The 27,838-nt window shown below is 53.7% G+C and overlaps 2 protein-coding genes across 7 annotated transcripts in view; one reads left to right on the top strand and one right to left on the bottom strand.

The window, feature by feature from the left end:
• Positions 1-21,849, bottom strand: part of ZFHX2 (zinc finger homeobox 2) — a 30,891-nt gene extending 9,042 nt beyond the window's left edge. Inside the window, exons 1-7 of one of the 2 annotated variants that reach the window (XM_058540903.1) lie at positions 21,554-21,849; positions 20,874-20,911; positions 4,471-6,569; positions 3,735-4,252; positions 2,923-3,163; positions 1,599-1,673; positions 1,124-1,182 (exon numbers count right to left, since the gene is read on the bottom strand). In XM_058540903.1, the coding sequence (XP_058396886.1) occupies positions 1,124-1,182; positions 1,599-1,673; positions 2,923-3,163; positions 3,735-4,252; positions 4,471-6,520 (2,943 nt within the window). In that variant the 5' untranslated portion in view covers positions 6,521-6,569; positions 20,874-20,911; positions 21,554-21,849. The remainder of the gene's footprint in view (positions 1-1,123; positions 1,183-1,598; positions 1,674-2,922; positions 3,164-3,734; positions 4,253-4,470; positions 6,570-20,873; positions 20,912-21,553) is intronic. The other variant, XM_058540902.1, reaches the window with a different exon arrangement.
• THTPA (thiamine triphosphatase) lies at positions 11,400-27,833 on the top strand. 5 transcript variants are annotated; one of them, XM_058540912.1, is made up of 4 exons: positions 24,435-24,631; positions 24,959-25,056; positions 25,153-25,704; positions 26,833-27,833. In XM_058540912.1, exons 1-4 carry the CDS (start codon positions 24,597-24,599, stop codon positions 26,976-26,978), a joined length of 831 nt encoding a protein of 276 aa, XP_058396895.1. In that variant the 5' UTR covers positions 24,435-24,596; the 3' UTR covers positions 26,979-27,833. The 5 variants fall into 5 exon arrangements, with proteins under 5 accessions (XP_058396899.1, XP_058396898.1, XP_058396895.1 ...); XM_058540913.1 differs by having other exon boundaries at positions 24,435-24,746; XM_058540916.1 differs by lacking the exons at positions 24,435-24,631; positions 24,959-25,056 and adding an exon at positions 11,400-11,492.
• The last annotated feature ends 5 nt before the right edge of the window (positions 27,834-27,838 follow it).

The raw sequence follows: 27,838 nt of genomic DNA, 5'->3' as shown, positions 1-27,838 counted from the left end.
CCTTCCCTTCTTAATGTAAACAAACGCCACAGCTCCCCTAGTGGCCCAGGAAAATTCTGGCCTGGCTCTGCTGGTGCATTCCCACCCACACCTCCAGAGGGGTGGGGCTGGGGAGCCTGGGGAGGGGCCGCAAGAGGCCCGTTTCCGCCATAGTCACCTGACTGCCTGACCTCCAGCCTGCATTTTTTGTCTCCTTGGCTCATTTCCTCTCCTGCCCCGTGCCATTGGTCCAGGCCCGTGCGCAGGGGTGGAGATGGCCATAAAGGAAAGGTACCCAGATGCTCATCTTAATGCACCTAGCCCCAGGAACCGACAGCTGGCGTAGGTCTGTAGGAGGGACAGGAGTTAGGAAGGAGGGACTGAGGACATTACCGTTCCTGCAGCAGTGTGCAGGAATGCAGTAATACGGCAGATGGCAGCCCAGTTTGGAGAGCTCTGAGGCACAGGATGGCATCTCAAGACCAAAGGCTGGGAATCCCCTCAGAATCACTTCCAGGCCACAGAGCGAAACTACTCCTGGTCCTGCCTAGGTCGGGCAGAGGCCGGAGCCCTGGAGACCTGGAGATGTGCAGGGCTCATTGTCTCGGAGAAGCATCTGGGGTAGATACCCTCAGGAAGGAGGTGCCAGGACAGTTCTTGCAGGCTCAGGGCTTTCTGCAGGTGATGAACACCATGTCTAGTCGTCTCTCTGCTCCTAACAGGAATGAAGAGCTGGGCGGCAGCTAGTTTTTTGTTTTTGCCTTACTCTTTTCATTCCTTCACTTTTTTCTTCTCCTCCCCTCCTCCCTCCACCTACTTCCAATATGTCCTACCCTCAACAGTTTCTCTCTTTCCCTTTCCCTCCAATTCCTGCTCTCCCTTCCTGTCATCTCCCTCTGTGCTCACCCCTCAGGGCCAGCTCTGCCCCCTGGATGGTGCTGACCACATGTACTGGACCTAGGTGGAATTTCTTAATTTTGTATTCTCAGTGAAATAAGTCACAGCATGACAAAATGAGGTCTACCTTTAGTCTGAAATCTCTGTCTGTAAAGCTCTACTGATTAGAATTTCAGCCTTTAGAATGTGAGCAGATCTCAGTCAAACTAGACCCCCCTCTGCTCTGCCCAGTGAGCCCAGTTCTGACCGTGGTCTGGTTGGCACTGTCTCCAGGAGGACCAGTCTTGTTCTCAGCCTCTTCAGAAGCTGAAGATGAAAGGAGAGGAGATTAAGAGACTCTGACAGCCCTCCCTCCTCCTTTCACAGACCCTCAGCCCTTAAGATGACCTGATTTGTAGCAGAGAGCTTCCAGGGTAGGGGGTTGGCCTCTGGGGAAAGGGAGAAAGGGCAGGAAAGTACAGAGCTATACTTAGTACAGGGAGGGGAGGCTCGGCAGGGCTGACCCTAGGTTAGTGGGACGGCCAGGTTTGGGTCCTCAAAGAGGGCAGAAGCACCCCCTCCCTTCCCCTCTGATGAGCCCTCTCTTCCCTCAGTTTGGCTCCTTCAGTGCAGGAGGACTTGCTGGGTGTCTGGATTACTGGAAGGTCAGAATGTGCATCAGAATGTATGAGGGGCGGGGAGGGCAAGGGATGGGCGGAAAACGGACCAGATGAGCAACTCACCCAACTGTTCTGTCTTGTTCTGGGCATCTTTCTCAGGGATGGGTGGCTCAGCTAAGGGGATGACAGGAGCCGTCCCTGTGTAGGATGAAGGGGGAGTTAGCTTAAAGGGATGAAGCATCAGGAAAGGGAGGACGTAGGGCAGAGGAAGCAGGACAAGCAGCCAGGAGGAGAAAATGGATGGATGAACCAACAGGCAGGAGAGGGCAAAAAGCCGCCAAACAGGAATACAGAGGATGAGGGAAAAAATGTCAGTGTTAGAACTGGTTGGGCCTGAGATCATCTCTGTGAGTCCAGCCCCCTGTCATTTATAGATGAGGAAACAAGTCCAGCAGTAGGTGGCAGAAACAGGACCAAACTTGGCTCCCTGTCTTGACTGATCCTGGAAGCAGGGAGCCCAGAAATGTAGAGGGAGGGGCACTGGGGAAGGGAGGTGAGGTTGAATGGAAGCGGCTGCCATGAGCAGGGCAAGCTGGGAGAGGAGATTACCACTCAAGTAAGAATTGACAGATGTGTAGGAATTTATTTTCGGTGGCAGGCTAATTAAAGTGTTAAAGTTCCTTAACTCCATTCAGCCCCACACCAGGATCGTTAGCTATTGATCTGGGCCCCTCCGGCACTTAACTCCAGCCAGCATATTGGCAGTTCAATTAGCACCAGTCAATGCTGCCTGTTCCTGGTTCCTGCTGCCCGTGCCCTCATCCTCGCCCACTGCCGGCCTCTACAAAGCCTGGATGCCACTGCCCACCTCTGACAGCTGGGCTCTTCTGCACCCCCTGGATCAATGGCACCCAGTGGGCTATTCTCTGCCTTTGCTGGTAACAACCTCAGCTGCCTAAGGGGGACCCTAAGCCCAGCCTTGGGGCTGAAGACCTCCTAAAAGACAGGAAGAGGCTGGGGAGCTGTCAAGGGCTTCCCATCCCTGCTGCCTTCGGCCCATGCCAACAGCTCCCAACTCCTTCCGACATGTCCTGGCCCAGCACGAAACAGATTCTATTCTTTTTTGTTTTTCTACTTTCTCTCTCCTTTCTGACCAGCTGCTAGCCTGCTGACCACTCCTCCTAGTATTGCTAGGCCACTGGTCACTATTCAGAATCACTGGGTGACCCCTCACTTCCCTCCAACAGCCTCTTGTTCCCCCTTCACTCCGCAGCCCCAGTGTTCCTGAAATCCAGCTTTCTCACCCCTTCGCAGCTCCTTTCCACTTGCTATCCATTGCTCACAGGCCCCGTTTCTCCCTCCTTGTATCACTTTCTCATCGGCCCTCAGCTCCTGAGCCGGCCACACTCCCTGCCCAGCCCTTCCTCTCCAGTCCCCTCTTCCTCACCAGGAGTCCGGAGCTGCCCATGGCTGAAGCTCAGGATGCTCTGAAGAGCTGACAGCCCTTCCTTGGCTGCTGGGCCACTCTGTAGCAGCTGCAGACGCCGCTGGGCCTGGGCGTCCCGGTGGGCAGGGGCCCGCAGGTGCTGCAGCACAGCCAGGCGGGAGGGCGTCTCCCACGCACACAGCAGGCAGCGGAACAGCCCCAGCTCTGCCCCAGTGGCTGCCCCCTCCATCTCCAGCAGAAACTGGGAGCACAGAAAGAGGCTGTTCAGGCCCAGAAGAGATGGATGCCTCCAGATCTCAGGGGACTCCTTTGCTTCCCCGCAAGGGAGCCTGACCAGCAGCAACCCCTCCCTACCCATCCCTTCCACCCTCTTGAGCCCCCCTTTTTCCTCCTTGACCACCTGGGTATTATTGCTTTTTCTCCCCAATCTCCTTCTCTTCCTCCTGCCAATCCTGGACTCCCTCCTAGTTTGTGAATGGAATCTGGTTCCATCCTCTTGAACTTCTGGTGACAAGATGGACTGAGCAGACACGGACCCCTCCCTCCAGCCCCAAACAACAGAAAAGCTGAATAAAGTATTGGATTCACTTGGTCAGAGTCCACCATCCTTTGGTCTCTTTCTCTACACCTGTCTCCAAATAGTTTATTACTGTGGTGCATACTTGCCTTTTTCTCCAATTTTGCCTCGCTGGGTTTTCCATCACTTCCCCAGTCTGCATCTCCTCACTCCATCCCCATCCCCTTCTCTTCTCTCTCCCCGAAGGCCCTGTGCTATTCCCTTCCAATCCAGACCCTTCCTGCCCCACTCTCACCTTATAGATCTGGCTGTTTTCTTCATGGGCTGTGCCCCGGGCGTGCAGCTGCATCTTCTCCTTGCTGTTGGACTCAAAGTCACAGATGTTGCAGCGCAGGTGCAGGGGGGGGACAGACCCATAAGGAGCACCATCTCCCAGGGGCACTGGAGAGGGGGTGCCCATGGCCCCGCCCCCCTCCCTCAGGTGGGCTGCCAGCTGGTACTTCTGAGCATGTTTGTCAGTCTTGAGGTGGAGCTGGAAGTTGGCCTTGAGCTGGGTGCCGTAGCAGCAGAGCTTGCAGCGGTGGGTGTCGCCGGCCACCTCCTTCCACTCGGCCTCTGGGAGGCTGCGGCCCACGCTGCAGTGGTAGAGCAGCAGCTCCAGGTTGTCCGTGCTGAAGGCCTGGCACACGAGGCAGCGGAACACCTTCAGGGAGGGGCTGTCGTCTGGGGGTGGTGAGGTGGGCAGGCCATCGGACAAGGAGCCCAGGAGCTGATTTTGAGGCAGGTGGGCGTCCGGGGAGAGGCTGCCAGGGGCTAGGGGACAGAGCCGGGTTAGTGGCCCAAGGAAGGAATGCAGCAGGGTTGGTTTGCTCAGTGGGAATGTGGGTAAACAAGGATAGTGCCGAGGGGGAGCGGGGGTTACCTAAGTGGCCGGGCCTGGGAGACTGGACCTTGGGAGAAAACAGGGAATTGAGTTTGGCCCTGGGGAGGGGAAGGGAAGGGGAAAGAAGAAGAGAGCCCAGGGAGCTTACCAGGTGTGGGGAACTTGCAGGCAGGCGCTCCGAGGTGGTGGAAGCCGTTGAGAAGCAGCTGGGCTTCCAGGGGCTTGTCTGGCCTCAGCCCCGGACCAGGCAAGGGAGCCTGAGGCTGCCCTAGGGCCTGCGGTCCGAAGTACTGGAAGAGTTCAGGGGGGGTGGCGGGGGCAGCCCCTGCTGGGGGCGGGGGACCTGGCCCCACCAGCCCAGGTGGCAGACCCAGCGGCATCCCCTGGTGCAGCATGAGGACATTCTGCATGTGCTTCTCGGAGGTCATGTGGATGCGCAGGTTGCGAGAGATGTTGGTTTCATAGCTGCACACCTTGCACTGCCAGGACGATTTGGTCTTGGGCTCCTTGTCCCCCACGGAGGGTGGGAGTGCTGCCTCTGGGGGGCTTCCCTGTCCTCCAGGCCCCGCCTGGAAGCCCTGCAGGTTGGCCAGGTGCTTGTCCGACTGCATGTGGATGCTGAGGTTGCCCTTGGTGGTGGTGGAGTAGTTGCAGACGTCACAGCGGTACGGCTTGTAGCCGCAGTTGTAGCTCTCTCCGCGGGCGAGGCGGGGGTGGGCGCCCCCCGCGCTGCAGTAGCTGCACTGGCTGTTGCTGTCAGGGTGCTTCTCCCGCATGTGCACGTCCAGGGTCTGTTGGTACTTGTAGTGCCAGTTGCACTTGGGACACTTGAGCGTCTTGCAGGAGTTGCGCGAGTGTAGCAGAGACATGTGGCTGGATAGGCTGAGGCCCTGGAAGGCTGCAGGGGCTGGAGTGTAGTCATCAGCAAGGCGATAGGGCTGGGGTGGGTCGCTGGGGTCTTCGGGGGAGCCCACTGGGGCGGGCAGAGTGCCCCCCTCCTTGGAGGTGGGTGAGCTTTGGTTGAGTGGGGGGCAGAGCCCTCCATCCTCTTCTTGCCCCTCGGGGGGGAACCAATCTGGCCCTGCCTCACCTGCTGCCGTTGGCGATTCTTTGGCTTGGGTTGGGCTGGGGTCCCAGGTGGGTGGGGCTGTGGGTGGGGAGGGTGGGCTGAGGGCCATGACTTCTTCCATGGGCAGGATGAGGGCCTGGGCTTCTGCCTCAGAGGGGCCTTCCTCGGTCTGGGCTACATTCACCTCCATGTTCACTGTGCTGCTGTTGTCAAGGGGAATTTCTAAAGGGGGGCGAGCAGGCAGTTTTGGTTCCAGAAAGCTTAGGAGGGCCATGCAGCCCTCGTCCCCCTCCTGGAGCACAGCTGGGTTGCCTGGCAGGCCCTGGTGTTGAGCGTGGGTTAGCTTCACCCCATGAGACTGTGTGTGACCTTTAAAGGCCTGGGGCCTGCTGAAACCCAGGCGGCACAGGAGGCAGAGCCAGAAGAGTGTCCTGTGGTCTCCCTCCCTGTTCTCCATGGGGCCATCTTTGGGATCTCTGGGTGGGTTTGGAGCCAGCTGGTAGCTCCAGAAGGCTCCATCCCTTCCCTCACAGGCGGCCAGAGATGGCGCTGAGGTATCGTGGGACAGAATTTGGTCAGAAGAGCTAAAGCCTTGGATTGGGTCAAAGCCATGTTGGATGTGAAGGGCAGTGAGGTGTGTGGGGGGCGGGTGGGCAAGGAGGGGCAGACTGGGCTCTTCCTTGCTGCCTGCCTCACCCCAGGGAAAGCCCTTTGGTAACAGGAGTTCACTGCCACCTGGCAGGGACAGCTTGGCCACTAGGCAGGCCTCACCACCAGCTGTGAAGAATAAGTGGTCGCTTAGGTCCACAGGAGGGAGCCCTCCTCCTTCCTCCTCCTGCTCCTTGTCCTCTTCTTCCCCCAGGTCCTTTGGTGGGGAGCCACCACAGCCAGGCTCTTCTCGGGGCTCCCCAGTCTCCTTTGGTGGGATGAGGCCATAGCCTGACTCCAGGGGCTGTCCCCCTGGCTCTGAGGGCCTCATGCTCTCAGAGGTGGAAGGGGCAGCAGGGGGATCTTTGGTGACAGGATCAGAGGAGGTCCTGGGGGAGGAGGTGTCCGGAGGCGGGGACGGGGCATTGTGCCCAGGGGAGGGGGTGGTGCCAGCAGTAGAGGATGAGTTAAGGGTGGCCATGGCAGACGGAGGAGTGCTGGGGGTTCATTTCAGCCTGACAGCCGGTACCCTGCAGGGGGCACACGAGAGAGCGGGGCTGTGAGGTGGCAGAGAAGACACCCAGCCAGGCAGTTGACCTCCCCATACTCCAGCCCCACCCTCTTCCCTAAGCACCAAACTCAGGTACCCATTTGCCAACTTGAAGCTTCACTTAGTGTCTAACGGGCTTCAAATTTAACATGTCCAAAATCAGAACTCTTTATTTCTTCCCGAATTGGTTCCTCCCCATCTTTCCTATCAAAAATTGATACACCATTTATCTGGTTGCGTAGGCTAAAAACATGAAGGTTTTCTCTTGCCCCTACCCGTATGCAATTTGACAGCAACCTTTCAAATATGTGTCACATCCCTCCATTTATCTTCATCTCAACTAGCACCATCCTGGCCCAAGCCATTATCATCTCTTTCCTGAACTAAAGCAATGGACTCCACATTGGCCTCCGTTTCCACCACTGCCCCTACAATCCAGTCTTCTTACACCCAGCAACCAGAATGATCTTTCATTTAATTCTCAATTATGAAAAATGCCAGACACATATAAAAGTAGACCAAATAATGTAAGGACCCCCTTTGTACTCATCACCCAGCTTCAACAGTCACCAACTCACAGCCAATCTTGTTTATCTATATCCTCACCCATTTCCTCCTTTTCCTGTATTGTTTTAAAGCAAACTTCAGGCATCATAAAGAATCTTCTTTTAAAATCTAAATCATACTATATTCTGTTTAAAACCCATCAACAATTTCTCCCTGTACTGTGAATAAAACCCAAACTCCTTTCTCTGATCTACAGAAGGGCCCATCTCATCTGATGCCTGCCCACCTATTCTCCATCCCCCTGGCTGCCTAGCTGCAGCCCACGGGCCTTCTTTCTGTTCCTCAAATACACAAGTTCATTCCCACCATAGGGCCTTGCCCAAGCTGTTTCCTCTGCCTGGAATGCTCTTCCCTCAGACCTCTGCTCCTTGTCATTCGGGTCTCTGCTTCAATATCAGTTCTTCCAACAGGCTTTCCCTCTCTATAGAAGCTAACACAGCCCCATGGGTTACTTTCTTCAGAGATTTATCATGACCTGCTATTTCCTGGTTTACTTATTTCTCCCTTCTAGAAGGTAAGTTCCATGAGAGCAGGAACTCTGTCTGCTTTATTTATTGCTCCATCATTAGCACCAAAAAAGATACCTGCCACATAGTCAATACATGTCTGTTGAATGAATGAACTCTGAGAAAGACCCTCTGATTTTCCATGACCTGAAGAGGTAATTTCCCTAAGTCAAGGTCCTCTTGCCAGAGAGGCCACAGTGAATTTCCACTGGCCTGCAGGCACCTGCTGCTCTCAGATGCCTTCCAGAGCCATCTCTGGTCACAAGCGTGTGGAACGGGTGGGAGCTTCCCTGGCCAGTTGAAAGACCATAACTAGTGTGTGATTAGCCTCCTCCTCCCCAAAGAGATAAAAAAAATAAGAAGTTAACAGTAATAATCTTACTAATAGCTATTAAGGTACATATACCATGGTGCTGGCACTGTGATAAATGCTTTAATCAATTCTCTCATTTAATCTCACAATAACCTTGTTTTACAGATGAGGCAGCCAAGAAACAGAGAGGTCTAGTGAGCAGCTGATTGTTACACAGCTGTAAGGTGGTGAAACTAGAAAAGGATTGGCAGGGCACAGAGCTGTACCCCAAAGCTGTGGCCTGGGCTCCTCCATCCAGCTGGACTGTCCCTCAAACACAGGACAGGCAAAATGAGCCCCCCAAGGTCTAGAAATCAGGATTCCTGGGCTCCCTCCACCTGACAGAAGCCCCAAGCCTCCTATGCTGCTCCCAACTTTTTAATCTTGATCCTCCCCTCCAACTCACCAGTTCCTCATGCCTCCCCATCCCATGCTTGTCCCACTGTCCCAAGTGGCCTCCGTCTTCTCCAGTTCTCCCTATCAGCAGACCCCTAATGACTAAACCTTTAGTGCTCAGACTAGAGTGCTTCCAGGAAGGGCTAGGGGTGTGGCCACTCCTTCCTTGGGCCACCTCTAACCTTCACCTTCAGATTCCAAGATTTGGAATGGGGCCTGGGTCTGGCTCTACCCAGCCTGCGGGCTCCCATCCCCACTTCCCTCCTCCTACTGGGGGGCTAGCCAGGCGTGAAGTCAGAGCCATTAAGGAGCTCCACGTGGGGCTGGATCAGCATGCTAATGAAAATGCAAATCAGCACCTGGGCAAGGGGTGGAGGGGATTGGGGGGGTGGCGTGTTGGAGAACCAAAAGGGAAGTAAAGGAATTAGATGGAGGGAGGGGTTATCCCAGATAACCAGAAAGCAGAAGCTCTGAAGTTGTGAGAGAAAGGTATTCCTCCTACAGAATCCTTGTGGGGGGAGAGGGATAAGTGTGCAGGTTTGTGAGGGTCTGACATTCTGTCATCCGCACACTGGGGGCCCACGGCTCTTTTACCGCCCCGCCTGGTGGGAAGAACCGAGGCCGGGCCAGAGGGGCCTCTCTGGGCCCTGTCGTTGAGGGCTGGGCCATGATGGAGGAAGACCTAAGCCCCAAATCCTCTCTCCAAAGCTTCTGCTTCCCAGGACTGCAAAAAGACACAGCGGATTCCTAGCTAGACACCAAAGGGGCTTAGCTTTGGGCTAGCATGTGGGTGAGACCCAGGTCGCGGAGGGTAGGTCGGCAGCTGTTTAAAATTGCAAATCTCTTCCCCACTTCCCAACCCATCCCTCCTCCTCTTCAGGGAAGAATTTCAATTGCAAATTTATCTCTGCCTCAGTGCACGCCCCCCCAACTCCCCTCCCTTTCTTCTCTGTGCTTCTCCCATCACCCACTGTTTATTACAAACCTTTAACTGCAGCAATTATTTTTTCACTTTTTTTCCTCCTTCCATTTCCCTCCTCCTCAGTCTTTCCTTCTTTCCCTCTCTGAATCTGTGTCCCTTTCTTTGCCCTCCCTACCTTGAACTCCATTTTCATCTCTTTCTAGAGATGATGCAGAACCAGATGACCCACCTAAGCCATCCCCCACCTGCACCCCCAGGCCAGGAGTCTTGTCCGACCTCGGCCATTCCTCCTTTAGTTCCGGGCTGTCCTAAAGGGCATCTCTTCTCCCTCGGGGCACATCTTAGCAGTGGGGAAAGGGAGAAGGTGATTCCTCAAAGGTTCTGGCATTCCTGCCTCTGGTGGAGGGAAGGATGAAGGGGGTGGATCAGGTGGAGGTGGAGGGACAGTCTAAAGGAAAGACCCGGGTAGAGGCAAGGGCTGGGGGCCCATGAGGAGAGGGGTTAGGGGAGACAGCAGGCAGTGGCGGCGGGGTGATTAGAGTGAAGATTGATGTGAAGGGGTGCCACAGACGGCAGAGAGAGTCAATAAAACGAGAGGATCACATTAGAGGCGACAGAGAGAGCTTTAAATTACAAGGCTGCTGCCACCGAGGGGGAGGGCAGGAGGCAGGCCTGGAGCCACGGGAGGGTGGAGAGTTCTGAGGGTGTCGTCATCCCCGGAGATGAATCTTCCAGCTCCAAAATGGCCCTCAGTCTCCAGCGCTCCCTTGCTGTCCCTTTGCTCCATCCTCCCTCCGTAATGCTTCCTTCCCTGACAAGGGTGAGGAGAGGAGAAAGGGAAGATGGAGAGAAAGCGATGGAGAAACAGAAGATATATTTTTTTTTGTATTGCCCTCTTCCTCCTTCCAGATTGGCCCTCTGGTTATCCTCAGGATGGGAAGGGAAGGACGGAAGTGCTACTTTCAAAGCTCAGCTAGGGAGTTGTTGCCCCACAAGCAAACATAATTGCTGAACTGTAAATATTCTTCCATGGGTGGTGAGAAGAAAGGCACCCCGTAAATAGCCGGACAAGAATTCTGACTTCTCGATATGCACTCCCTGTTCAGGGGGCAGATACACAGTATTTAGAACAGGAAGAAGCTATGTAGCCAGGAGGCTCTAAGACAGTAGGACTCAGAAAGCTACTGAGAAAGATGATATGAGACAGATGGAAAGGCTTGGACTTGAAGTTGTGGAAAGCTGAAAGGCGGGCTCTGTGACCACGGAGACAGGGAGAGCACAGGGAGACAACCAGCAGAGAATTACAGGAGCCAAAGGGGCAGGGCAAGGAAAGACCAAAGAAACGAGGCCCAAGGAAGGAGAGACTGCCCCGCGCCTGGAGGAGACAACGCGTGGGTTCGATTGGCCGATGGGGCTGTAGGCAAAGCTGGCCAGGAGCGCTCCCTCAGGAGGGACCCCGCCCCCCACCAAGGGGAGGCCAGGACTCCCCTTGGGTAGGGCCCCCTTCCCACCTCTGGCGACCAGAAGAGGAAAAGAAACACCACTGCTCCCTAGTGGTTACGGAGGGAACATCACCAAGGAGGGGACAGGCCTGACCGGGAACAGATTGGTTTTCTTCTCCTGGCTCCCCTCCTTAAAACAAAAAACAAAAACCCCCCTCCTTTCTTCAAACCCAGCCACAAGGCAAAGGCTCCTTTCCCAGCCAGGTCTGCCTGAGGGCACCAACACGTCTCCTTAAAGTTTGCATACATTGATTTTCAGATCAGAGCCTTCCAAACACTTTGCCTTTCACTTTTCCAATTGTTCCATCTATCCTCTTTCTCTTACTCAGAGCCAGTTTTCTGGACCTTTTCTTTTCTCTTCCCTCCCTCTAAAGTTCTTGCCAAGGGCACTGCTCTGTTCACACTCACTTTGCCCTTGTCTTTCTCCCCTTTCTGTCTCTACCTGTTGCTTTCAAGAGGAGGCAGCCATGGAGAGGAGGGGAGAAACAGGAAGGATGGAGTGTGTGCCTTGCATAAGGCGGATTGTTTGGTGTAAACAGCAAATAAACTCTAACTAAGATGAGCTTTATTTTTTAAGGCAGTGAAAGAACATGGGCTTTGGATTCATGCAGACCCAGGTTCGATCCTGGCTCCCCGACTCACCAGCTGTGCAACCTTGGTAAGTTCCTTACAGAGTCTCCGTTTCCTTATCTGGGAAAATGGGAATAATGATACCTTCCTTACCAGGCTGTTGTGGAGTCCGGATGAGGTAACATGTGAAAAGTACATATACTGCATGTCCAATCAGGTTGGTTCTTTTCCTTCTCTCTTGGCTATCTCTTTCCACAGAGCAGAGCAAGGTGTTTGCAGGTAGCCTGACAACTTCCCTTCTGCCTTGCCTTTTCTCGACCAGGACTCATCCTCTAATCTCTGTCCTTTTCAACTGAGGGCAGATTCTTTGGTAGGCAGGATTTAAATCTAGTCTACTCAGCCTCAGAGTTCATTTCTCACTTGGCCCTCTTGATTGCTGGGCCTAGAGACACCCCATTATCCCAGAGCAAAGACTGGAAGCTTTGCCCAGGCTCACACTTGGCCTGTACACAGAACAGCTAATACCTGGAGCAAAACTATGATAGCCTCTTTCTGTGTTTAAAACTATCACTGTCTCTGTTTCTAAATCTTACCTACTATATTTAAAAAGAAAGCAAAAAAGCTACTGCTATTCCTCCATTTTTTATTTTTTGTGAAGAAGATCAGCCCTGAGCTAACATCCATGCCAATCCTCTTTTTTTTTGCTGAGGGAGACCGGCCCTGAGCTAACATCTATTGCCAGTCCTCCTCCTTTTTTTCCCTTTTTCTTCCCAAAGCCCCAGTAGATAGTTGTATGTCATAGTTGCACATCCTTCTAGTTGCTGTATGTGGGACACCGCCTCAGCATGGCCGGACAAGCGGTGTGTCAGTGTGTGCCTGGGATCCGAACCCAGGCCGCCAGTAGCAGAGCGCGCACACTTAACTGCTAAGCCACGGGGCCAGTCCACGCTATTCTTCCATTTTAATTCTACATAGCTCTCCTAGACCTCTCCCCAGCCCCCTAAATATTTAGGGCGTGCTTACTGTGTGCAAAGTAAGTTTTGTCCAAAAGAGAGAAAATGAGAATGGCAGGGAATGAGATAGGCAGGAAAAGGAGTGTCATAGGGGGTAAAGAAAGAAGAGGAAGGAGGGAGGGAGAGGGAGAGGTAGGAAAGTGGAGGAGGGGATGCTGGATCCTGATCTGCATATGTAAATACTGAATCACATTGAGGCATCCCAGCTTTGGCATCAGATTGGGCAAGGGGCCTGTCCCCAGTGAGAAGGATGGAGCAGGAGGCTGTGTCTTACACCTTACAAGATGCTTAAGGTGGGCATGAGAGAACTGGGTGAGGTGAGGAGAAAGGAGAGGCTGAGAGGAAGAAGATGGGGGTGGGTAGGGAGGAGATGGGGATAAAAGGGAAGCTATGGACTAAAACCACAACCAGTGAGTTGAACATCCATCCACATTTGCATGGCTTTGTTGAGGTGTGCTGCGGGGTGTCTGCTGCTGGAGGGGCAGGTGTCCCCGAGTGGAAAGGAGCCTCTTGCCCATGCATTTCCCTCAGTGACGCCACAAGTGTTAGAATGGCAGTGTGGAGTTGTGTGATCTTATAGTGCACGGGAGGGAGTCAGGCTTAGACAACCACACGAAGCCAGCTCTGAACCCTTCTATGTGAGAACTTAAAGGACAGGGAGTGTTCTGTGTCTGCCCTTGAATGCAGATTCAGAATCCTATCTGATCCTGGCATGGGGGGCCTCTGTAGAAGACCTTTGATCTCCTGAGCTTGAAAGGAATAACATGCAATTCTTCTAGAATTATTTGGAAGGATATCACTGTAAGTGACTGTCTATATAAATAAATCCTTCTGGTTCTTTGATTCTAGATGAACCCTTGTGATGGTAATGACTCCATTTAGATACTAATCACAGCAACAACTGATAATAATAATAAAAATAACATCTTTGAATGTTTACCATGTGCTAGGCACTGCTGAGCCCTCTGCAAGCATCACATCACTTAATCCTCCACTACAATCTGATGAAATAGATACAGCTATTCATTCTCATTTTACAAATGTGGAGACAGACTTAGATGGGTTAAGTAATTTTTAGGGTCTCACACTTGAAAAGAAGTAGAGTCAAGATTGGACTCAGGTAGCCTGACCCCAGCGCTCTTCTCTTGGGTTAATTTGTAAGCTTCTGAACTCTGACTGGTATGCATTTAGAATGAGGTCTTTAAGTGTGTTATTCTGCTCTTTGCGTGTTGCCTTGAGCATATGTGCTGTCATGCTCCTCATTGAGCTTGAAGGTGTTAGATGGCTGTCTCCCAGTTCATTTCTTATGGGCCAGAACGGGACCACTGCTTTGTGCAACTCCAAGGGGCGCCATTCACACGGCAGACTATGCAGGGGCCCTGGCCATTCTGTGTGTGTGTGTGTGTGTGTGTGTGTTTGGGGGTGGGGGTGGGTGGAGATAGATATGAAAGTTTGAGTTATTTGACTGATATGTGTACTCATTTGTGATGTCTCTTAAATTTGAAAGTCTACACACGTGTATCCATAATAGCATACGAACTTCATCATACAAGCAGTATTGTATTTTTAAAAACTCACACTTTTGGGGGCCGGCCCAGTGGTGCAAGCGGTTAAGTGCGCGCGCTCTGCTGCGGCGGCCCGGGGTTCACTGGTTCGGAACCCCGGGCGCACACTGACACACTGCTTGGCAAGCCATGCTGTGGCGGCATGCCATATAATGTGGAGGAAGATGGGCACGGATGTTAGCCCAGGGCCAGTCTTCCTCGGCAAAAAAAAAAAAAAAAAGAGGAGGATTGGCAGACGTTAGCACAGGGCTGATCTCCTCACACACACACAAAAAAAAAAAACAGAAAAACTCACACTTTAGAGTCAGACAGACCTGGAATCAAACTCTAGTTCTATTTCTTATTATGTAAATAACCTCGGGTGGGTTGCTTAGTGCCTGTTTCTTCATATATATAGAGAGAGAATTGGGGGGCCGGCCCCATAGCTTAGCGGTTAAGTGCCTGTGCTCCGCTGCTGGCGCCCAGGGTTCAGATCCCGGGCGCGCACCGACGCACCGCTTCTCCGGCCATGCTGAGGCCGCGTCCCATGTACAGCAAGTAGAAGGATGTGCAGCTATGACATACAACTATCTACTGGGGCTTTGGGGGAAAAAAATAAATAAAATAAAAATTAACAAAACAAAACAAAAAGAATGGGGAAGAGTTCCTCATGGAGTTGTGTCCATTGAGATTATTATTGAGACCTGCACTTTGTATGTGATCAATAAATGGAAAAGATAGTTATTCATCCACGTGCCTTATTTCCTAACTTGGGGTGTATGTTACTGCATTACACCCGGGGCCTGCCTGGGTGTAGCCCTGTCCCCGCACCTCTCAGGGGTTAGTGAAGGTGCCTGGCCTCCCTAGGCCCTGGGTTATCTCCGCGTGGGCCCTGGGCTGCCTGTTCGGCGGCGGGGGGTCCCTGGTGGGTGTGATGCCTCGTGCCTGTCTGTGCTTGGCCGGCGCGGGAGTGTTTGGGGTGGTGGTAATTACTGGGATGGCCCAGCCCTAATGAGTGTGATCTCGTTACACTCTCGCCGCCTCTAATGGAGCTAACCTCATTTCACAGCCATTAGAGATGGAGGTGGGGCCCCGCCCATGGGCCCGCCAGCTGCAGCTCTCACAGCCCCGGCCACATTCTTCCCCTCCGGCTCACCATTTCCCCATGCCACCTCTCCTTCTCCCTCCTGGGCTTCTGCTCCTCCTTCCAGGCTTCCCTCTCCTGTCCCCATTGTTCTTTTCCCTTCCTGTCTTTCCACTCCGCTCTCTTCCCGCGTGTCCCTCCTCTCGCCTCTTCCCGGGCTCCTCGTCCCTCCACTCAGCCTCCCGCTTCCGTCCTCAGGTCTGTCTGTCCTCCACATCCCCACTTCCCCGGCTCTGCCCCCCCGCCCCTCCCCCGCCCTTCACTGCGGCTGTCCCTCCCCTTCCCCACGTTGCCCCGTCTGGCCAAAGGACAAATCTCAAGGGGAAACCAGCAAAGACAAACAAGGAGCAGTGACTTCATTATCGTCGTTAATTTGCCACTTCAGTTCCTCCCACAAGGGTCAAAGCCAGCGCGGCTTGAACTCAGGACTGACCGGGCGGCTGAGTGGCGGCCTGCCGGTGCCGCTTTCAGCCTCTCCCGCAGCCACTCTCCCTCCCTCCTCCTCACTGCCTTCATTTCCCCGCAGGGGGGCAGGCGCCCGGGGTTCTTCCATTTCTCTCGGCCCTCGCAGCCTGCCGCCCCATTGTGGCCTTCTCTCCGGCTCTCTCCCGGCTGGAAGTCACATGGTTTCTACCTTTGACTCTCTCTCTGTCATACTCAGCCTGTTCCCCTTCTCCCTCTCCTCCCTGCCCCATCCATCCTGAACCTCTTTCTTGGCCTTCCCTGGTCTTCTCTCTTCCTAACGTCCAGCGCACTCATTTCCCTAAAGCACCAGGATTTAGCTCTAGGTTTTGGAAACCACATAGCCTGAAGAAGCTGGAGAGGAGGGAAAGTAGGTGTCGGTGGCCCAGCAGGCCAGTGATGCAGAAGGTGGACATGGCTGGAGAGAAAGGAAGTCAACTGCAATGGAGGCGACAGGCCGGAGTCAAGGGAAGCAGCAGAATGCAACTCAGACACACAGGGCCCCAGAGCAACAGCCTCCCCCAGACCAAAGGAAAAGGAGGACAGAGCCAGAGGCCTTGGGCTTGAGACCGAGGTGGGGGCCGGTCACAGACAAAACAAAGAATGAAATATTTGAGGATGGAAATGGCGTTTACGCCATTGGTTCCTCAGGGAAACACAATCTAACACTCCCGTCCCACTCTCTGCCCTCTTTCACTGAGAAGCCAAATGACTGGCAATTGACTCTTGACCTTTTGCCTAATCCCAGTCCCAGAGGGAGAGGTTGAGAGTAGTTGGCTGTGACTGGGGCACTAGGGAAATGTCCACACATGAGGTAAAAATTTCTGACCCACGCCCATCCTGTCGACTTCATGTCAACATGCTACCCAGGACCAGACACTGCATACGTACACCCTTCTCTCTGCACAGGGCTCTTGCTACTTAGCTCCTCCTAACTGCACAAGCCCCTTTCTGGCGGATGGCCCTGCTGTTGATTCCAAGGCTGGAACCTCAGCTTGAATGTAATCCCATATTCCTGCCCAAATAGAGGCGGCTCCTGTTCTCTCACTTGACTTTGAAAACAAATTCTTTGAGGGTTGCTGAGCTGTCTCGGGAGGAATTGAAAAAAGATGTCTTCCTCCAGGTGTATGCAGCCCACACACCAGTGGTACAGCTTGGTGACAGGAAAGCAGGTGGATCTCAGCCCTGTCACCCCTTAATTGGGCACTCTGAACAACTGTACACAGAGGCCCTGGTCTCTGGACTAGTTCCTACATGAGGGGGACACTGAGAGCCAGTGGGATTACCTCAGGGTGCACCTCTAAATCTTTCACCCCTCTCTCATCTCCACCTGGGGTGGAGGAGGGTGGGCAGGCGGTCCCCTGGGGCTTTCCCTAGAGAGGCAAGGGGCTCTGGGAAAGTGAGTGGGGGGATGACTGAGAAGCCAGAGAAGAAAGATGGAAAAATCAATGAAATGAGTTTCTAACGGTGAGGTAAAGGACCGCCGTGTCGACAGCCTGTCGCTTGCTGCAAAATATGAGCTGCCCAAGTCCGTGGCGGCGGCTGACAGTGCATCCAGCCGCCACTGTCCTCCCTGCAGGCCCCCCACCCCCAGCCCCTTCTCTGGCGGCCCTGGCCTTTCTTATTATAGCCAGACTCTCCCCCAGGGCTCCCAGCTCCCTCACTCTCTTGCAGATCTTTCCCAGAGTCCTCAACCCATTCTGGGTGCATCTTTCTTCTCTATGGCTTCTGTGTATTTAGACCTCTCTCTCTGCAGATTTCACTTGTGGTGAGCTCTGCGTCTCTTGCCTCCCCCTCTTCTCCTAGATACCTCTGGACTCACTCAACAACAGGCAGTCAGACATCAAGGCCATCCCTCACACGGTTCCTTACATCCAGGTCTGTGCCTCCTGCCTTTGGCCCACGTGGCCAGCGCTGACCTCCTTGTAATTGCCTGGACGGGGACAGAGTGTTTAGGATGGGCCTGGTATTGATTTGTCAACTCTTTATCTGTGTGTATATATATGGGTATGACTGATTCGACTGTGGTTTCATGATTGGGAATGGGGTGAGGTGGGGATGCTACTTCCAATTCAAATCTGCCGATTCTGTCTTTGGAAACAACTCGCAACCTTTTCTGGAAACCGCCTCCTTTCTTTACCCTCCTCCACATCTTCCTCTTGGGCTCCTAAGACTGTTCATTCATGTTTTCCTCCCATTATCTCTACAAAGACTCCCCAGATCAGCCCCTAGAGTCAGCCCTGGCTACCTCCAAGTGTGCCCCAACCCAGTCTCTCCTCCTCCCCTCAGATCTTGCAGGTGCTCAATTAACGCCCCTCCAGCCCTTTGCCCCAGTTTCTGATTTCCCAGCTTGCTCATTTATGCAGACTTAGGGCTGAGGGCTGGCGTGAGAGGAAGGTGGGCAACTCTTTTCCTCAGCCTCTCCCTATTAACTCAACATGTGATCCATAGATATTTACTAAGCATCTTCCGTGTGACAGACACCGTGCTCCGTGCTGGGAAACAATCAGAAGCTAGAGGGACGCAGCCCCTGCTCATATGGCCATCATGACTAACCCTGGGTCTCTCACCTGACAGCTTCCTCTCTCCGACTCAGAGTCCCTTTCATCCCCCTTCCTCTACAGCCAAATTCTGCAGTGCCCTCTGGCACTGGCATTTCATGCCTTCTCTTTTCTTTATCACTTGACACTCACACACAGCTCTGATCCCCTCTCCTGCATTCTCAGCTTCAGTCTCCATTCCTAAACCCAAAGCCAGGTTCATTTTATATTTTTGATAACTCTCCTCCCTGTTCACAAAGCCCTTCTTTCACATTCTGTAACTGCCATTTCCAGTTCTCTTCCTTCTTTGCCTGCCTTTCAGTCCTACCATCCTGTCCTCAATGCCCCCGGCTCCCCAGGTCCCTTCCTCTTGCTCCTGCAGGCCCTAGTGATCCTCAGGCACTCACAAACAAGACCTCACTCTGAGCTAAGAACAGCTCCAGGGAGGCAAGGTCAGGCTCCCAGACCCAGGAATCCTACAGATTTGACCCAGGCACTGGCCCCATATATTCACAGCTCCCCAGCAAGGCAGCAAGTTGTTCCTCTCTGGTCTCAAGGTAACACCAGCTGCTCTGACATCATGGAGGGAGGAACCCTGTCAGGTTGCCAAGGCAACACCAGCAATTTATGACATCAGAGGCTTGAGGTTTTTGGTTCTCAGGGGGTTAGAAAGATTCAAGTTCCTGACAGCTAAAGTAAATGGGAATTCTACTTTTTTCATCTCTTTGCTCATGTCCCTCTGGCTTGGGAATGAAATGCAAAGGCCTTTGGCAGGGTAGAGAGTGATGTGGCCAATGGAATGAATGCTTGTGAGCTTCTCTCCCTCTCTCTCCACCAGATATCTCTGTGCTCTCCCTCTCCTTTGGCATCTCTCTCTTTTGGGGCTTCGCCCAGTGGTATTTCTGCTATGCCTTTTTTCCAAATCGCCCCTCCTGCGGCGCTCTCTTTGCATCTGTCACGCTGTGTCCTTCTCACACCAGAGGCATTTGTTTCCTTTGATACCCGTTCTCTCCTCTCTCCCCCCACCAAGCTCTGTGCGGCTCTGATCTGCTCCAGCACTCCTCCGTGTGCCTTCCATTTACCTGCTTTGTACCACACTCTGTCCTCTCCATCTTAGTCTTCAATTCCTCCCTTCCCCCACTTTACCATTGTATTCATTTCATATTGCTTTTTCTGTTGACCTCCTCTTTAGGAATATTCTATAAGCTCTCTTTCCTTTTGTATCGCTATTAACTCGTGTTTCATTTCATTCTCCCAATTTTTCATTAATCACCCTTGGTTCCTCCCCTGCCCCTCATTCCACATGGATTTTCCTCCCTTCCTTTGCACGTTGCTCACGTCATGCATTTCTCTACCCCATGCATTTATTGCACCTGGCCTCTCCTTTCTTTCTGTAACTCTGTTCACCTCTGAAATCTTCCATTTTCTGCCCCTATCTAGCTCCTCCTTTAACCCTTCCAAGCCCCTGAGGTCTGGAAAAACAATGATGGCCTTAAAACAAGGTAAACTCTCCAGACTCTTTATCCACCTTTCCCATTCTTTAGGCTGAGTGGACCTGGCCCCTTGCGTAAGATAGATAGCTTCTGTCACACTAATGAAAGCTGCCTGGTAAAGAATCATGCTGAATCCAAATATGATAATAGCAGGGGCCCAGGAAGAAGATAAACTAGAAAGTGAAAAGCCACTGATACTTAGAATGAACTAAAGGATGAGGGACAACCAAGCAGGGTGGAGCTCAGAGACCTAGAGAATGTCCCCTTGCAAAATCAAAGTTGACAGTTAACGGACATAATGGCTCTGACTGATGAAGGGGTTATATGCCCCTGGAAGCCCATTAAATTGATTTCTTGGCCTGTTTATGGGCCTTCACAAACCATCCTTCCCACCTCTCCCAGCCCCTTCCTCTCCGGTACCTTCTGCGCTGGGGTTAAAATACTGAGTGAGAGGATACTGGATAAACAGAACTTAGGGTGACCAAGGAGAAAATGTAGAAAGAGAGAAGATTATGGGAACAAAGGTGAGAATAGGCAAAGGAGATGATGGGAGAGAGGGATGGAAAAAAAAGGGGAGAAGCAAAATGGGGAAACGAAAAAATATACAATGGTAAAGTGAGGGAAAGGAGGAAGATCCAGTCAGCAAGGAAGAGGTTTGTGGTGGGAAGCTCCTAGAGAGGCAGATAACACAGGAGACCAGAGGTAAGGTCCTGATGGGGGAGACAGGCACATGGCAAAGGGGACAGTGCACAGTGCTAGGAAGTTCCAAAGCTTCCCAGGTGAAGGTGGACGAGGAGTCTGTCCTGGCCGTGATGAAAGGGCAGTGGAGTCCTCGGGGGGAGACACATCTGCTCCATCCCTGGATTCTTCCAGGCTCCTGACCAGTGACTACCACAATCATGACTGATAAGCAAACTCCAAAGTAGCTGAAAAGGCCAGAGATATCCATACAGACCCTGAAGGAGAGGGCATGGAGTCCTAGTCAGGCAGCCAAGGCATGACAGATAATGACAGGGACATACAGGGAGAGGATCACTCGGACAGGAAGAGTCGCATGTGGAGACAGTGACACAGAGACCCGGAGATGGATGGGTGGGGAGAATGAACGAGGTGAAGAATGGCAAAATTAAGAGGCAGGGGACACATGGTCAGAGATCAGCGGGGCTACAGGCGCGGCGAGACGCGTGGTCGAGTGCTCAGAAATGATAGGGCTACTCAGAGAGAGGGGCACACAGAGCAGATGGAGAGTTGGGGGCCAGGAGAGACACTTCACCTTGCATGGAGCAGTGGCCTCCCCTCACCTACTCGCACCTTTCCAAAAAAAAAAAAAAAAAAAACAAACAAGCTCAACTTAAGGCAAAAACGAAGATCGAAGATTAAGGGTATCCACATTCCCTCCCAACCACCCCCACCCCCAGCGCGCTACCCCATCCATCAGCCCGCTCGCCTGCCGCGGTTCCTCTCCCATCCCGCGGCCGGCGGGGGGTCGCCGAGACCCAGGCCCCCTCCGGGCTGACAGCTCCGAGCCCCCGCACTCACCCGGCCTCCCTTTCCCTCCGGGACCCCCGCTCCCCGCACAGCTCGGCGCGGTCCAGCTAGGCTCTCGTTACCCTCCGCCTGTCCGGCTGGCTCCTGGTCCAGCCTCGATGCCTTTCCCTTCCCCGTCTCTTCCTCCACCCCCGCACCTCTGTCTTCCCCCATCCTCGCTCGCACGCCCTCTCCCTCCCACACCCCTACCCCTCCTTCGTCTCAGGCTCCGGGTCTGTCTGTCCGTCGGTCCGTGTCCCCTCCCCCAGCCCCTTCCTGTCCCTCTCCGTGCCCTCCAGCGGCAGTCTCCGACCGCCTCCTCTCCCCTCCGTCTCAAGCTTCCAAAGAGCAAGGAAGGGAAGAAGAGAGAGAGGGAGAGGAGAAAAAAAAAACCAACCCAGCAGCATCGGAAATCGATGCACTTACACCTCAGCTGGAAGCAGGGACGGGAGTCGAACCGCGGCCGCCGAGCAGCGCGAGGCGGGGAGGGGAGGGGGCGGCTCTTGGAAGGGACTTCTCCGATGTGTTGATTCCTTTTTTTTCCCCTCCTCCTCCCTCCCTCCAGCGCTCACTCCGGGGCGTCGGGGACGGAGATGGAAAAAATAAATAAATAAATTCACGGCGGTGAGGGAAGTGAAGGAAAATAATCAATGCTATTTGGCTGCGGCTGAAGTGTTTTCCCGGCTTCGTGAGGGGGTTTCCATTGATTCACCCTGGGCACTCGCTCGCTCCCTGCCTCCTCCTCCACCTCCTCGCCCTCCTCCTCCTCCTCCTTGCCCTCACTCCTCCGCCTCATTCACTGGCTGGAGCCGAGGCGTCCCACACAATGGAATAATCAATACCCAGGCGCCCGGGGCGGCCCCACTGAGCAGGTGCAGCGGCCCGCCCGCCGCGGCGGATGCCGGGAGTTGTAGTCCCTCCGCCCCCACCCTCCCGCGAGCGCCGTGTCTGCGCGCCTCGCTGGACCGTGGGCGGGCCGGCTACCCGCGCGACTCTGGCGCCAGGTCCAAGCTGGTGCCTGCAAAGAGGACAAGCTCCTTTAAGCTCTTTCCCATCTTCTTCTCTTCCTTCTGTTTACAGAAACCATATATGTGTTTTGCTGTTTTGTTTTAAATCAGCTCTAGAGCAAGCCCTGGCTTCTCCCAGCTTCCCAGAACCGCCCAAGGCCTCTGTCTCTTTTTTCACCTGCTTCTTCCCGCCTTATTAGTCCCCATCCCTTCCAGTTGGGTACTAGAACCTTCTCTTCCACAGCAGTTATTCAGAAGTCTCTGAGAGCTTCTGTCTCTTCCAAGCAGTCACATAGTTCCCAGAGTTGGGTAGGGGGAGGGGAGGTTCTGGCTCCTTGTCCTCATCTTCAGTTTATCAGCTCATAAACTCTCCTATATTCTAATGACAATAATTGCTAAGATTTATTGATGGGGCTGGCCCGGTGGCACAAGCGGTTAAGTGCGCGCGCTCCGCTGCAGCGGCCCGGGGTTCACCAGCTCGGATCCCAGGCGCGCACCGACGCACCGCTTGGCAAGCCGTGCTGTGGCAGCATCCCATATAAAGTGGAGGAAGATGGGCACAGAGGTTAGCCCGGGACCAGTCTTCCTCAGCGAAAAAAGAGGAGGATTGGCAGATGTTAGCACAGGGCTGATCTTCATCACAAAAAAAAAAAAAATTTTATTGCCTGCACAGGGACAGTTTCAAGCACTTTTATATATATTATTTCATCCTCACAAGCAGTCCCAGTTTACAGTTGCGGAAACCAGGGCACAAACGAGTTAATTAACTGACGCAAGGACACACAGCCAACAAGTGACAGTGCCAGGATTCAAACCTCAATGGTCTGCCTCCAGAGCCCACACTAGCTGCTATAGCCTACCAAACAAAACAAAACAAAACTCTGGAGTACTCGGGAAAGGGAAAGAAACTAACATTTTGAATTTCTATCATGTGACAGTTTGTCAGTGAATCCTCACACATACCTGTGTGAAGCAGCCCACATATTACCAATGAGAAAACAGGCTTAGGGAGGCAGAGCAGCCTGCCCAAAGCCAAACACCTAGAAAGTGAAGCTGGGAGTCAACTCAGGTCTGTCTGTCAACCCAGTCTGATCTTTCCTTTCCGTCAAGCTGCTGCCTCTGCCCCACTGGGTGGGACCCAATAACTCAGGGAAGAGATTAGTCTTCTTCCCCCAGGGAACAAAGCTGAAAAGCAAAGGATGGATGAAAAGCAGACCAGAGGAGTTAGGGGGCGGGGTGCCGTCCACTCTGTGCCTATTCGTCAGGGGGTTGGGGGGAGAGATGCATCCAAGACATCCCAAGTTCAAGATGCCTTGTCTGTAAGCCAGTGTCCTCCCACCGTACTTCCCCGGGGTCACGTGTTTCCAGAAACATACTGGGGAGAGGGCAGGTGTTGAGAACCTGGCCCTTCTCACCCATCATAGAAGGGGACCCAGGAGCTGACATGAGTCATTTCTCCTCAGCAAGCTACCTCATCCGGAGGGTCAGACATACTGTTGACGTCTCCAGATAACCGCAGTCCTCAGAGGGAGTAAGGAGAAGCAGCTTTCTCTATTTTGTCTCCCAGAGCAGTCAAACGGCCACCCCCATGTCTTCCTGTATTCTAAATGAACACGAATATTTCTCCTACTGCAGACGAAGCCTGCTCAGGGGCCACTGGAAACTCAGTAACAAATTCCTCCCTCTGGCACTCAAGGCCTTTTCCAACCTGCTCCTCAACTGTATTTCTAGCTTCATCTCCTTCTGCTTACACACTGGCCAGGTGCTCTCTAGCTTCTGGGCTTTTGCTCATGCTGTTTGCCTCCATCTGGGTTTCCAGCTGCTGAAATCCTATCATGTCCTTAGTTCCATGCAAAATATCACTTCCTCGAACTCCGACAAAAAGTTTCCCACCCACCCCTATCCTGGACTTTTATGCCAGAATGTATTATCCCGGCTAAAACTCCAGAGTAGCTAAACTCGTCTTAAGTTATCCTGTTTTTCAGCCCATTGCCACCGGCCTGCCCTTAGTGGGCCACCACAGTAGTCAATAAATACCTGCTGGACAGTGTCTGAGTGAGTGGCTTATATTCCAGGCCCACCTGCCTACGGAATGAGGGGGCTGGAGATAGAGATGGGCCTTAGCTTCTTCCACCCGACTGTCCCCGCTGCCCCCCTCAACTAAAAAAGGAAAGCAGGAACTAATCGCAGCTTTCCTGTCACCATAGCGACAAGTGGGGAGAGAAAGCAAATTCTCCCTTTGGAACTACATCTCCCATCATGCACCCGGGCCCCAGGGTGCCGGGCTCAACCTGAGGCCTGAGACCCGGGCCGACCCCCAGGAGTCGGGAGGGGTCGGAGTTGAGAAGAACAGCGTAGGGAGACGGCCTCGCTCCCGGCCTACCGCGGAGGTCGCGGCCCCTATAGCCTAGCAGGCCTCCTGGGTCTCGGCCTGTCCTGGGCACCGCCACATCGGCCCTAATATGGCGGCTCGTGCTGGGACCGGCCGGGTGCGCAGGTAGCCGGGCCGAGGTTGGGGCCAACGACTGCTCCCGGCATTCCTTGCGGGCGTGGCGTGGGCTCCCTTCCCCCATTCTCCAGGTCCCGCGAGAGGGAGACCCTCGGGCTTTGAGGTGAGACCCGAGGCTCCACTGGCCCGTGCTGTGGCGGGGAAGGGCGGGGTCACCTCGGGTAGTGAGCCACCGGCCTCCTCCGGGGTAGCAAGGTGTGGAGGAGGAGCACTGAAAGGAGGACACCCGCTCCACGGCCTGCTTGATAAGGAGCCCTTTGGATTGAGGACATTGTCAGCAGTGGAAGGGATTTAATTGGAGACCTGTCACTGTAGCAGAGCCTTCAAACATCACAGACGGGGCCATCCATCAACGAGGCAGGGAGAAAGGGCTGTAGCCCCAACAGAGAGCTCTGTGACAATGTGTGTGCCTCGTAAGTTCCTCCAGGGGGGTCTCTGCTGAGCTGTCGCCCTGCAAGGCTGAACACCCTTGGGAGCTCAGCAAATGTTTGTTAATTGACTGATTGCAGGTAGCATGGCCCAGGGCTTGATTGAGGTAGAGCGAAAGTTCATTCCCGGGCCTGGCACAGAGGAGCGGCTGCAGGAGTTGGGGGGCACCCTGGAGCACCGGGTCACCTTCCGAGACAGCTACTATGACACCCGGGAACTGAGCCTCATGCAGGCTGACCACTGGCTGCGACAACGGGAGGGTAGTGGATGGGAGCTCAAGTGTCCTGGAGCAGCAGATGTCTCAGGACCCCACACTAAGTATGTGGAACTCACGGCTGAGCCTGCAATTGTGGCCCAGCTCTCTGAGGTGCTGGGGGCAGAGGTCCTGGGGGCTGGAGGTGTGGCTGCTGTGCTGGGCCCACTGGGGCTGCAGGAAGTAGCTAGTTTTGTGACTAAGCGTAGTGCCTGGAAGCTGGTGCTATCTGGAGCTGATGAAGAAGAGCCGCCGCTCCGGGTGGACCTGGATACAGCCGACTTTGGCTACGCTGTGGGTGAGGTAGAGGCCCTGGTGCACGAGGAAGCTGAAGTCACAGCTGCCCTAGAGAAGATCCACAGTCTCAGCAGCATGCTTGGTGAGGGAGCCAGGACCTTCTGTGCTGTCCCTGCTTTCCACCTTCCTCTTCTGGATGGACCTACTGGGTCAATTAGTGGGGGAGGGTCTCAGGTTTATTTCTGTAACTGGAGTCATTAGCAGTTTTCTAGAGGACCTAGTTTGCTTAGGGCTCTGTCAAATCTGGTTCCCTCTTTTACAGTAGCTGTCTAACCTGGATTTAATCCTTCCATGTGTCTCTATCCCAGTCATTCTGTCTCACTTAGTTGCATACCTCTAGCCACTCCAAGTTCCCTTCAGTTCCATTTGTCAGTTCTCTGCTTCAGTCCTTCAATCCATCCTGCTTTCCCCCAACTCGTATCCTCTCATTTTTACAACTACCTAGATCCTCATTTAATTTGTCCTGGTAGCTTTGAGTAGAAGGCAAGAACATTGTATTTATGTGACACAGTGGAGCAAACGTTGGCAGATTTTTCTGTTTCCAGGCTTAGCTCCCTTGCAGACAGTTCATCCACACAGGTATGGGGTTGTGCATCCCCTGGGTCCTTGCAGCCCTGGAATGCTGCTCTCGCCTCCTCAGCAAACGTACACTGAGTTCCCAGCTATATGCTCAGCGTGCTGCCAGGCACAAACAATAAGACACTGGCTTGTCGTGGCTCCATGCCACAGAGAGGCTGGAATTCTGTGTGAATCTCACCCCATGGCTGTAGCTGCTTCTCTCCTCTTTCTCCATCCCTAGGTTTCTCTCTCTGTGTGCATCTCTGCACGTGCTTCATTACCAAACTAATGAGTTCTGGCCTGCCTAAATGGACTTTAATCTTGATTGGGGGCAGAAGCAATAACTGAAATGAGTTGATATTGAGGCACCCTCTGTCTTCATGGTGCCTGAGTGCCTCTTCACCATTTCTCCTTGCTGGAGGAGAGGCTCATGCTTGGCTTCCCAGCTGCACTCTTGCCTGAAATGGCCCTTTTAGGCCCCACTTCCACAGCCCAGGAAGGGAGTGGCCAGGTGGGTTACAGAAGCTGGGTGGATGCCGTTCAGGATCTCAGTGCTGCCTTGGAAACCACTTTGGGGTCCTGGCTGGGTGGGCAGGGAGCAGAGTCACAGCATTGCAGTTCTGACTGCTTCTCATTCTCCTCTTGCCTGCAGGTGTGCCAGCACAGGAGTCGGCACCTGCCAAGCTGATCGTGTACCTACAGCGCTTCCGGCCTCAGGACTATCAGCGCCTGCTCAAAGCGAATAGCTTCAGAGAGAAGCCACAGGGGACTAAAGATCCTGACAGTAGCCTGGGCTAGGGTGTCACTGCCTCCACGGGGAAGAGAGCTCTGGGCCCAACAGGTTCACTCCTGGGCTGTGCCTCTTCCCCCGCTTCCCTTCCCACAGTGACTCCTCTCTCCAGCTCTGCCTGTTCTTCACCCTACCCTCGGCTCTCCTTCCTCGAGCCCTCCCCGGCTGCCTCCTCTCCCTCATCCGTCAGATGCAATCTGTGGGCCGCCCCTCTCCCCTGGCCGCTAAGCAGTCTCCATTGATTTCCGCTCGTGTTTATAGGATTTCCACTTAGCCGTGATCAGTAGTTAAGCACAGGAAAATCCCTTGCCACCCCCTCCCCCCTTGGTCGATGCCATTGATTCTGCCAGCGGCTCCTAAACCGCCTTACAGCTGAGTTAGAGATGAGGGAAGGCAGCAGGGATTTCCCGCCTTGGTGGGTGGGGAACAGCAGCAGGTTGGGGAAATGGGTGGGAATCCCTGTTAGAAATCTGGAAATTCTGGTTTGATTTTGCCACTGTGCCCTGCTGTGGCCCAGAGGGTAGAGTGCCTCCTGTGGAAGTTTAGGGGCAAATTTGCTCCCTAACCTGGAGAGGGGTAGAAAGAAAACCCTCCTTTGTTGAAACAGGCTTCTGAGGCACAAGGGAAGAGACATACTTCCTGTGTAAGAAGGCTCTTGCCTTGCTGTTATTCGTATACGTTTTCTACCTCAAATATACTCAAATATGGCTTTCCCCCCTCAGGCTTTATTGGGCTTTCATTACTGGTGGGGGAGGGGGGCAGGCCCCCACAGTTTTTGCAGTGGTGAGCACAGGACCAGAGCGCCATCTGCTGGCAGCCCGCAGGTGTAGGCTCCAAGTGGCTGGGGGCCCCCGGGTTTGGGACACAG

Source organism: Diceros bicornis, chromosome 5, assembly GCF_020826845.1.
Source record: "Diceros bicornis minor isolate mBicDic1 chromosome 5, mDicBic1.mat.cur, whole genome shotgun sequence".
In the NCBI taxonomy this organism is placed as follows: Eukaryota; Metazoa; Chordata; class Mammalia; order Perissodactyla; family Rhinocerotidae; genus Diceros; species Diceros bicornis.
This window is presented reverse-complemented; position numbering and strand designations above follow the sequence as displayed.

Excerpts from the sequence above, each read along its gene's own strand:
- THTPA (XM_058540912.1), top strand. The coding sequence starts at position 24,597 with ATGGCGGCTCGTGCTGGGACCGGCCGGGTGCGCAG. Across the intron at positions 24,632-24,958 it reads GGGACCGGCCGGGTGCGCAG|CAGAGCCTTCAAACATCACA; the intron begins GTAGCCGGGCCG and ends CTGTCACTGTAG. Across the intron at positions 25,705-26,832 it reads CAGTCTCAGCAGCATGCTTG|GTGTGCCAGCACAGGAGTCG; the intron begins GTGAGGGAGCCA and ends TCTTGCCTGCAG.